Source organism: Scardinius erythrophthalmus (genome assembly GCF_964197995.2).
Source record: "Scardinius erythrophthalmus genome assembly, chromosome: 14".
Lineage (NCBI taxonomy): Eukaryota > Metazoa > Chordata > Actinopteri > Cypriniformes > Leuciscidae > Scardinius > Scardinius erythrophthalmus.
The window spans coordinates 14,232,070-14,244,155 of NC_138234.1; the positions used below are offsets into that span (position 1 = coordinate 14,232,070).

The 12,086-nt window shown below is 36.7% G+C and overlaps 1 protein-coding gene across 1 annotated transcript; it reads left to right on the top strand.

The window, feature by feature from the left end:
- Positions 1 to 7,943: 7,943 nt before the first annotated feature.
- Positions 7,944 to 10,895, top strand: LOC308701718 (uncharacterized protein). Its single transcript, XM_081384133.1, has 3 exons — positions 7,944 to 8,237; positions 8,423 to 8,530; positions 9,436 to 10,895. Exons 1-3 carry the CDS (start codon positions 7,970 to 7,972, stop codon positions 9,627 to 9,629), a joined length of 570 nt encoding a protein of 189 aa, XP_081240259.1. The 5' UTR covers positions 7,944 to 7,969; the 3' UTR covers positions 9,630 to 10,895.
- The last annotated feature ends 1,191 nt before the right edge of the window (positions 10,896 to 12,086 follow it).

The following is a 12,086-nucleotide window of genomic DNA, read 5'->3' on the forward strand; positions in this document are numbered from 1 at the left end:
TAATCTCGCTGATCATTCTCTCCATCAGGATAATCTCGCTGATCATTCTCTCCATCAGGATAATCTCCATTCAACAGCGGTGACGTCTCTGGTTCATTCACTCGGTCTCCTGAGGAATCTGACAATAAAGAGACAAATCACAGAAATTAAAATAAGAGAAAGAAATGCTTTTGCTGCATTTACATCTACATATGGATGATGTCACAATCTCAAGAGTTTCTAAACATGTACACTAAACAAAAACAAATATAGCTAATATTTTTACAATATGAATAACTACACATTTTTTTCCCTTGAAAAACGTAAAGAATGTTAGGTTCTGTTCACACTTGTAGTTCGATTAGCTTGGTTCCTTTGGTCCGGACCAAAAAAAAAAAAAACACATTTAGTCCTGATCCGCTTAGAGTTCACATTGACATTTTTAACACTGAACCTAAAGGCATAGGGATTTGTTCACAATCTGACTGGTTGGCTTTTATCACGTATATTTTGAGACAGAACTCACTAAACATCCAAACCAATGCTGTGTTCTGGGATAAACGTGTTTGTTGTGTGTCTGTAGCCAAAACTATGGCGGTATTTTGAACAAATTTGTAAAACAGGTGCAGCAATCCCTCCATCACACACACAAAAGAAGATCTGCCACGAGGAGACACGGTTCTGGTTTCCTGACGGGAAAAAAAACAGGTATGTTTGAGCATTCGTTCCTTTTTAGGGTCACATCATGTCCGGTTTTTGATTCGTTTACATGTCACTGGTCCATGTTGCGTTCATATAGTTTTGAAGTGCACCAGAGTTAGTTTGGAAGTGGACGAGACCCATCTTTTTAGTGGTCTCGATCTGCTTGTTTGGTTCGGATGGCAGCGTTCACAATCATTCAAATGAACCGCACTAACTACCGTAAAACTTCAAATAATAGCCGAGTCCCAAATAGACGCCTGTCTCTTTTACACGCCTGGTGTGGATACAGGTTTGGATAAATAAAGGCCGGTCTCTAATAGAGGCCAGGGGTCTCATTTATAAAACTGTGCGTAGGAACCTTACTAAAAGTGTACGTGCGCCCGAAAGCCAAAAATGGCGTACGCAAAATAATATTCGGATTTATAAAACCATTCGTACGCCAGAACCTGCGCAGAATTCACTTTATAAATCCCACTCAGCGGAAGATTGTGCGCACATGCGTCTCCTCCCCGAAATAACCATATATGGAGCTTACAACGCCTAGTTTTACTATGCAGATCCTCATCTGCATATCATTTGCATATGATTATTCATCCACGTGATAACGTTTAAAGGTACAAGACACATTACATGAATAAAAATCAAGTAGTTGCCTATATCTTGCCTTGTTTTTGAATACATAAATCAAATAGTGTAAAACACATTTCAGAGAAAGTTTTTCTCAATCTTTTCCAGTGGCCGAACTGTATTTTTAATACTTTTAATGGAAACAGATAGTCCTTGGGCATTATTTGCACGAAACTATTTTCTCAGACAATCTGGAATTATCATGATAAGCAGTTATCTCTGTGGTTAAAACATTAAAACAAAGCATGCCAGAGGAAATGTGTTCAAAAACACCGCATTAACAACAAATATTTCTATTGACTGAATTTGAATATAAAAATGTTGCAACTTCTCAGTAATGATTTCATGTTTAAGTGCTTAACTCCATTAGTTTAAATCATTATTTTATTTATTTAAACTGTTATTTGCGTCAGTTTCACTAAACGGCCCAACGCGCTCGCTGGCGCGGACATTTAAGAAGGGATGGATATTTGCTTCAAGTGACAGGCTTGGTGAGTGAAATTATATCTGTATTATCTTTCTGTATATGTTAAATTTTCTTTAGATTGTCTGTCTAAAAGTGACCAAAAAGACACTTAACTCCAGCTCACCATCGGTGTCGCCAATTCCCTTTGTCTCCAAAATGTGCGTACGCACGGCTCAAAGTTTGCTTAAAGGTGCGCACATTCTCCCGTCAAGTTTGTTTTTTATAGATCACAACCTTTGCGTGGGAACTGGCGTACGTACGTTTCCAGCCCCGTTTTGTGCGTACGCACGCTTTATAAATGAGACCCCTGGTCTGTTTTTTTTAGTTTCAGGTTGTATTTAATCTTCTAAAACCCGTCAGATCGTCTGTTTAAGCCAGTTCTATGGAGCAGATTGTGCACGCAAGAGAGCCCTGCGCATCTGGGCAGGAGCTGTTAGCGCAAGCAAAGCAGGCAGAGAGAGTTAGCGAGCGTCAACTCGAGGTATCGCACACCGGACGCGCACTTTGTCAGTTTATGGCCAGCAATATTGTTATGTTTTAAGGACATTATGGAATTAAGATCATGTCTGTACTATGTTAATGATTGTACTGTATACTTAAATAAAATTGTTGCTTAGACTGCATTCTGAATTCACTTTATCTCAGAGCGTCCGTTAAAGCAGGGCTATGCAGTTTCGGGAATTTCTTTGCTGTATTCTCGCTTTTTGCTCGCAGGTTTCTCTATAGAGCTCCCCCTACAGCTTCGGAATAAAATAATTTTAGCAGATTTTTTTGCCGTAAAGCAATTTGTTACATGGCGAGACCTGATATCACGCGGTACTTCCTGGCGCTGCAGTCGGCGGCCCGCCGGCTCAAAGTTGCAAGGGTGTTTTTTCCACTCACAGGCAATAGGGGAGTGAGAGACAACCACCATTCAACCCGAAATAATGTAATATAACCATTCCAATGACTCCGAAGCTGTTCAGTTAAGGTAAAAAACCTGCATAGTTCACCTTTAACTGAATGAATTGAGAATCACCTGAAAATCCGATAACATCAGCAATTTTCATTCAACCAGCTGATTTTTGTAAATGAATGTAAAACTAAATGTATATTGCAGCACAGGGTAAAGTCTCAACACTAAATTAAAGACCTGTCTCAGATACAATCCGGTGCAGTTCGGCAATGTGGGAAAATAAAAGCCTGGGCTATTATTTGAAGTTTTACGTGACTAGTGATTCGCACTGCTCACATAATCTGGAACGGGAAAGCACTGTTGGAAAACTGCTGAGGACTGTTTTTTAATAAATGTTCTACTCACCAGTGACCGTCACATTGAATATTCTGAATGTGGTCTGTTCTGTGTTGATGATATGAAGTTCATAATATCCAGAGTCTGTAGGTCTGATGTCTGTGATTTTCAGAGATCCAGTCGTCTTCTGTAGTTTCAGTCTGTCTCTGAATCTCTCATTAATAATATCAGTTATTTTTGAATCAGCTTTAACAGGAAGACGGCTTTCAGCTCCAAACGTCGATGAAATAGATTTTCTTTTCTCTCAATTTTAGTAATTTACTACAGCCATTCAACATCACAGTATACCTGAAAGCTATACGTTTTCAAATGTATTAGACTTTAAAAAAATTATTGGAAATTACGGATGCTACATTAATTGCGTTAAATATGTATACTGTGCAACTGAAAAAAAATCGTGTTAATTTTTACAACACTACTATATTTTTATTGTTCGATGAGAAGACACACTGTTTGTACTCTTTAATAGAATTTATGTGACAAGGCTTCAACTGAACATGCAAATATGCATAAAAAACTTGTATCACTCCCGCAAAACACATTTTTGTGGCTTCCAAAGAATTTGCAAGTTTAAAAGTATGATAATTATATTAAACTTTTTACCAGAGCAAAGTCATATTTTTTGATTTTATGGTTAATTTAAGTTAAGTTTAAGTTAAGAATAAAGTCATAATGAACATAAAGCAGTCAGATAGCAGAGCAGAAGATGAATTCACAAATCATAAAGCAGAATGTGCTGTGTAGTATTTAAACGTTTAGGCCATGGAATGATTTAAAGATTTATTAAAATAAATCATTTCACAAACTACAAACTATATTTTATAGGGCTGGGCATTTCATGATTTGATTCAGTTCACTTTAATTATTTCACTTTTTCACAATATTTCATGTAGTACAGCATGTCAATGTTTATTAAGGAAAATATCTAAATAATGATGTCTCTCTTGGTAAAGACTTTTATTTTTTTAGATTTAATAATCAACAGTCAAATACCAAAGTTGTAAATAAACATTTTAAATTTGAAACATTTTTATATATTTTCTTTTAATAAAATAAGCTCCTTCTGTTACTTCAATTTGTTAAAAATAAACATTTAAAAAGTGGCGTCAAAGTTCTGTTTTCATTACAGATTTATTCAAATATACAGACACATTACCATGGTAGTCAAGTAAAAATATGGCCTAATGAATTTTTATTATACTGCAAAATGTTCCTCTCTAGATTTATTTTTATTTACAGCCACTCAGTATCATAATGTGAGTAAGGCGATGTAAGCATTTTCAGACATCTTAGTGTGGATAAGCAACATTTGGAAAAAGCTTGAAAACACTAGTAATGTAGCCTAAAAGAAATGAAGAAACTGGGGAATCGCTATTGTCAAACCAGCCCTAATCTTTGACTATCTATGATTCCTGATCATGCCTTTTCTTGTTATGTGACTTGATTCTCCTCAAAATGTCCCTAATTTACTGTATTCATGCAATATTACAACTTTAATCTCCTAATTGTATGTTCACATAACATTATGAATGCAATGTGGCCCTGTACTTACAAGCAATCTACAAGTAATTCAAGTTTGAGCACTTTGAAAAAGCTTTAGTTTCAGATCACCCAAACTGATTACTAGTGCATGATTACTAAAACATTGGAAGAGTATGGTTCTTCTGCCGCTGAAGTGAATGGTTCTGATGTTACCAATAGTGAGATCTCCAGTTAGTTTATCCAGCCTCAGATCACCCAAACTGATTACTAGTGCATGATTACTAAAACATTGGAAGAGTTGATTTACCATTGACAGTAAGACTGTATATGGTTCTTCTGCCGCTGCTGATCTTTAGTTTATGGAGCCCAGAGTGAATGGTTCTGATGTTACCAATAGTGAGATCTCCAGTTAGTTTATCCAGCCTCAGATCACACTCAAAAAATGAACGAGGAAGGTTGTGCACTTTACATAATATATTTATATTTAGTTTACTTATAATAATTGTGTTTGTTGACTTGAAATGTTTAAATAAGGTAATTATGTCTCAACTTAACAGTACAAAATCCTAATGTTGTCTAAACACAAACCATTTATGTTAAGTAAACAATTCTTACATCCAGAGCGTGGCAGTATAGTGCGACGCCAACTGCCATTTTGCCCTAACTTAATTTCATTGTGTTCAATCTGCTTAAATATATGTACAATTTAAGTTTACTTAATCCGTTTGTGTTGGATTACATGAATGATTTGTGTTGCATTAACTGAAACTGGGCGGTGTTTGTTAGTTCCCAGAATGCTTTGCATTTGGTTGAATTAAGAGAGAATTAATGTTAAAATTAAGTGTTATTTTATGTGTGTTTTTGTTTTTGAGAAAAGGGGAAAACTTGATTTGTGTAATTGCGTTTAATGTTCAATTACATTGGTATTATTAGAACCATTTAAATTACAGTGGGTTGCCATTGTGGAGAAGAGTGGAGCATTTTGTATGGCTGTGGACTGATTCAGTCACTCTCAACTGCTTTGGTAGCCTGGGAAAACCCAGACTACTTCCGGCAAATTTTTGTTCTCTCTCCAGGATAGATTCTCTCTACACTCAGTTTCAACTGAGAAGGGGTTTTAACCAGGCTACTGCTTTGGTTGAGGGAGCATGTAAATCTTAGCATTTAAGATGCTAATATGTGCTACTGCTAGCAAATACTTAGCTATAGTCTATCAATTTGATTATGTATCACTAAAATAAATAAAATATTAATGGATGAATGAATATAAAAGATACCTGAATCATGTCAGGAAGCCAATTCACTTTGAGACTACTTAAAATGGGTCACTTAAAATGACTTAATTTCATTATGTTGAAGAACATGAACAAATTATGTTTGTTTAACGTAACCCAGTTATGTGTGACCTGTTGACATAAAGTTAATTAAAGCTAACATATCATTTTTTGAGTGCAGCACCTGCCACTCTCCTTCTGGTCCCTCTATTGATTTCAGCAAAGAGACTTCAGCTTCATAGCGCCACTGTATATCAGTACCCTGTATTTCAGTGAAAGATTCTACCTCTGTCACGGTCTCTGCTTCGTCAGCTACACAGAAACAGAGAAAAGAAATGTGTTCATGAGTATGCAGGTGAACAATTATATTTACAACAATTATAATCATACAAATAATTATACATTCATACCAACCACACCATAAAGTCCATATGACTCTACTATATTCCAAGTCTGAGTGAGGAACAGACTGAAAAATTACTGGTAATGCCACACATCTCAAATCTCATTCTCTGTTCTGCACACTCACAGTTCTTCATTGCTCAAATGTTTGTGAAATGTTATGAAACACATGTTTGTTAATGTTCTGCTTCTTTTGCAGACATGGTTGATTGTCTAAACTTTAACATTTCCTTTAACATAAACTGAAGTTTACTTTTTCCTTTTTTTTTATTCATCAGCTCCAACGTGCCATAGGCTACCATATGCCTCCTGATGTTTGTTTGACACCCTCTCATAACATGTTGCGCCAAGAAATAAATAGGCCTACGTAGGGGCGTAGCCATCATTTCAAAAGTGAGGGGGACAGAATGTCAAGCGTTAGCCTACCAGTTGTTGTTGGTGGGGGTAAATCTACTCCCCCGCGTAATCTACTCCCATGGGCCTACGGAGCTATTCAAAAATGAACAAACGGTTAAAAGGAAAGGTAAACTTTCAGTTTAGCATTTTTTGTTTCCCCCAACATTTGTTTTATTAATTTAATTAATATTTATCTCCTCGCACTAATTCATTATAAATATAATTATTTACATGCATTCAATTATATATTTGTATGCAGGAATATGTGGATTTATTTATTTATTTGCACATTTATTTATTTATATTTATTAAAGGTATTAAACTATATATTTGTATGCAGGACTATGTGGATTTATGTATTCATTTGCACATGTATTTTTTTTTGTAGAGTTTTGTGGATTTATTCATTTATTTGCGTATTTATACGTTTTTTCCAGGTTGCAAATATTATTCACGCCAAGAAAAAAAATGTATTTTAGAAACTGTTCACTGAGACAGGGGAACCAAAAAATGGTTCTTCTAATCATCGTGCAACCCCACTTTTGGAACCTTTATTTTTAATAGTGTAGCCTAAAGACTCAAGAGCATATAGTTTCATAGTTTGTTTAATGTATACATTTTATGTAGTCTACTTATTCCATTTATGTACAATATTCCTCCTCCAAAACGTTTATCTTAAGCGGTTAGAACAACATGCCATGACATCCGCTAGGCAACCAATGGGAACGCCTATAGAGACCCTATACATTTGACGACATGCAACAACCAGCAACAAGGTGATCGCTTGTGATGTGAACGGGCGATTTTACTGCGTGTTTAAAGTGGTTGACATACAGCCAAGGAATATGTTTAATGCTGTTATTTTGTTCTTTGTGTGCTTGTGGCGTCTGATTGGTAAGTTATTAGTGTTTTTAATTATGAAGTCTATAAATAAACACTTCGCGTTACGTTCGTTTTCATTAAAATGTTCTCAATTTCTTAACTCTTTAATATCTTTACGAACGTAATTTATTTGTTTTGTGACATGCTGTGAATTTTAGTGGAAAGAATTCCAAAACAAAATTTGATATTTAGTTTTAAATCAGTCTTATGCAAAAATAATTGTTGTAGTTTCACTTCTGTTTGCACACGAAAGTGAGTGCTGGAGAAACATCACCTGACATTGAACTCCTGAACTTTTATTGCTATTCTTTAAAAGTTTACTGCAATTCATTAAACATTTACTAAAGAAAATGTCTAACAAATCACTGATAACTGTAAGTCTGCTCATTAATAACAAACATCATGTCTGTACAAAATATGTTCTTTTTTTCTGTAGGCATGACAGAATCAGTGAAGTCAGTGTCAGTGATGGAGGGAGATTCTGTCACTCTAAACACTGATGTTACTGAAAGACAGAATTATGTGTTGATACAGTGGACGTTCGGAAGCACTCGAATCGCTGAAGTCGACAGAGAATCAAACTATACGTATGATGAGAGATTCAGAGACAGACTGAATCTGGATCAAACCGGATCTCTGACCATCACAAACACCAGTACCTCAGACTCTGGACTTTATCAACTAACAATTGTCAGCAAAGAAACCAAATACAAGAGTTTCAATCTCACAGTCTATGGTTAGTAGAGAATAATAGTAATATATTTCTTTTCTTTTAACTATTCCATCATTTTATGATGTCTCAATGGCTTTAGTTCCATTTAAAATATGGATTTATAAATTAAGATCAGAATCAGTGACACTGATCACTGACATCACAGTTATCTATCATTATCAGTGACTCCACAATATTTTCATCACCAGAAAGATCATCAAGCTCAAATTGTGTGTCGTCCAGCTGTGCTGTGAACAATTCAACCGTCAACAAGACTGAGGATGACAACATTACTGAACTCTATCAGCCAAGTTCAGGTACATCACTCACTCTTACTCTGTTAATGTTTTCAGTCAGTGCGATAATAGTTCCTATAAAGCTTTAACAGATTATGTCAGAACAGAAACACTCGTGCAGTTGTGACCAAACATATTCAAATTATGTTGTTTCTAAACCATCAACCACATAAACCAATTAAAATTGCAAAATTTTTATTTGCAATGCATTTATGCATTTGAAGGATGCTTTAATCCAAAGCGACTTACATTGTATTCAAGGTTTACGTTTGATCACCACATGCATTCATAGAAAGATTGAACTATCTGTGCACACAAGTGCATTTGAAGACTTCAGAAAGCCTCTAAGTGCCATCTGAAATTTTCTTCTAGAATGATCATTTTTATTAAGCTTGTATGTTTATGTTCAGTTATTTCACTTTAATGGCAATTAAAACAACCTATTAGTTCATTCAAGTGAAATTACTGAACCTAAATATACAAGCTTGATAAAAATGGCAATTTTAAAAGAAAATTGCAGATAGCAATTCGAGGCTTTTGCTTCTGAATTCTTCATTTGCTGTTTTTTCTTTTGTGATTTAACTGGAACAGAGAATAGACCGCAGAAGAGCGACAGAGACGTGAAGTAGGTGTGTGTGTGTGTGTGTGTGTGTGTGTGTGTGTGTGTGTGTGTGTGTGTGTGTGTGTGTGTGTGTATATGTGAGAGAGAGAGTGGGCTCTTGCATTAGAAAACATTAGTGCAAAAAAAGATAATCACAGGTTTCCAGAAGAGCTGAGGTTAAACAAGGGGCTGAAGCTCTTAGAAGACTCTAGAATTATATTAGATTCATTATTTTACACAATACTAGCAAAAAAAGAAGTGAAAAAAGGAACTACTGTAAATGCACAATTCTGATTCCATGTTTTTCTTCTTTTTTTTTTTTCAGGCCACATCCACTGTTGTAGTTTCACTGAAGCTGTGATCCGATTGGTCGTCTCTGCTCTGGTGGGCGTGGCTACTGTTGCTGTGCTGGTTTATGACATCAGATCTACAAGAAGTGAGCTGATCAGGAAGAAGAGACCAGACATCTGTGACTACGTTTACATGCAGCCAATAACCCGTTCAAAACCGGGATATTAGCAATAACCCGGTCGCGCACGGCCATGTAAACACCGGCAAAAACCCAGATAATATTCATATCCCGTTTTTTAAAAACCCGGATATTATCCCTGGGGTACCCCTTTTCTAACCCGAATATTTGGTCATGTAAACGCGTATCGGCATATCCCCATCAAAAGGAACATTGATTTGTGTTCTGCGCATGTTCTATTCGCAAGGAATCTTGGTATTTTGAGTAGAGACGGCGCATACAGAAACCCGCGTGCAGTATACCGGAAGTAAACAAGAAGTAGAGGTTAACATGGCGAGACGCAGCACAGCAACACACTTTTGGAGCGAGAAGGAAAGCGCAAACAAAGGCGATCGCTATCTGCCCCTAACTATTCATTATCCGGGTGCTGCTGCTGTTGTTGTTGTCTTTGGATACAGAAAGAAGAATCGGAAATGACGCATATTGCGTCTTAAGGCCTATTTATACTTCTGCGTCGAACTGCCGCCGTAGCTACGTCGTAGGCTGTGTGTAGCGCGCGTACCCTTCGGTGTACCCTGACGTGCACCTCTCCAAAAATGTAACAACGCGTCAATTCTACGCGGACACAAGCGCTGTGATTGGTCTGCCAGAACCCCTCCCTCGGGGTTTCACACGCTCCCTAGGTGCGCGTCAATGCGGACAACGACACAGAAGTATAAATTAAAACCAACACGTTGCCTACGGCGTATAGGCTCCGGCGTAGGTCCGACGCAGAAGTATAATGAGGCCTTTAAGGTTGTCCGTACGTCCTGACGCTAACCGTGCGTCGCCGTTTACATCGGGATATTCCCAACTGATTACAAATTCCATGTATACAGGAGTAACTCTCTCTGCTCACGCATGTAAACGGGTTATTCCGAATGTTTCAGAAACCCAAATAGTGACCCTAACCCGACCATAACCCGGTTATTGGCTGCATGTAAACGTAGTCACTGTCAGACCTCTGGAGTCAAATCAGACCAACAGTGTGAACTGAGCAGAAGGTTTAGTTCCAGATATGTTTGCTGAAGTTTACTTTTATAATCATGATTTCCTATTGCACAGCTGTTTATTAATAGATTGTTTTTCATCCATTGTACATTTATGATTGTATTTTCACAAAATATATATATTTTTTTATTGATCTATTAAATTAAATGCATGACTAACAAAATAATAATTAGCACCACATTTTATGCATTAGCATGATCTCATAAGCTTTGTTGAAATTACTCTAGGTGAATGTTTTTGGTGACTTTTAATAAAGATTTAGTATTACAACTACATCTGTACAGCTGTGGTTTAATCTGATAAATGGACAAACTGTTTGTGAAGGAAGTTTATATGGACAGACCCGATCGTTCCCTCGATTTTGACCGAGGGAGCGAGTCTACTTCATACACTCTCAGAAAAAAAGGTACAAAAGCTGTCACTGAGGCAGTACCTTTTCAAAAGGTACACCTTTGTACCTAAAGAGTGCATATAAGTCCCTCAAAGGTACATATTGGTACTGTTGTAAAGTTTTTCTTTCTTCAAAGCAGAGACCAGGAGACTTGAGATGGATCTTATAAGCAGAAGAGATTTATTCTTCCAAGTAGTCTGTAGTTCATCATCATCATCAAGACCAACTCAATACAGTTGCCTTGCAAATTTATAGACATTTAGGGGGAGGGATTTACATTGAGGTTGAACAAAGCATGCAAATTAGGTATACAGGTTAAGGAACCTGCCCCAGACCCCAGCGTGTTACCCATCCTAATTCAATCAGCTGTTTTACGGTGTGTACTTCGCTCTTAACACCTTTTACCTATTTATTTATTATTCTCAGGTAAGGTAAAGAAAGTCAAATCTGACCTAAACCGTAAGCATTCAAAAGGTACTTACAATTTGGTCAGAAGACTCCTCTGTGGTATCTTCTCATTAAAAGTCTTCCAGCATCATAAATCTCAGTAGGCAGATTTTGTAATCAATTAAATTTATTTTAATTGGTTATTTTTCTTTTTATAATAAACAAAAATATAAAGGCAAATAAAACTTCATCGTTTAAAGGAGAACTCCGGTCAATTTTAACATTGAGCTCATTTTTTTGTACATTTGGAGTGCTGTCAATACAGAGAACAACGACAAAAATCGGTGTTGCCTACACCGAGTTATTCTGTTTTTAAAATTTGCACCCTGTTGACTTCAATGGGGCAAGTAGTAAGCCTGCTTTTTAGCCTCTTAACATCCTTTAAGTGTCATTACAAGTGCACAGAAAATGTGAGTGATTCCTTCCGAGTGAACACGGGTGGATCTGACTGCAGTAGATGTTAGAGATATTAATAAAAATGAAGTTAATTCAGCCAGCGCTCATACCTTTGTTTACATCCTGTTTTCGGTGGAAGGCCATAGTAATCGATTGTCGAGTTCATCATAGGTAACTAAGCAACAGTGGAGACTCAGACTGTCAGCCCAGCCGATGACGGTGC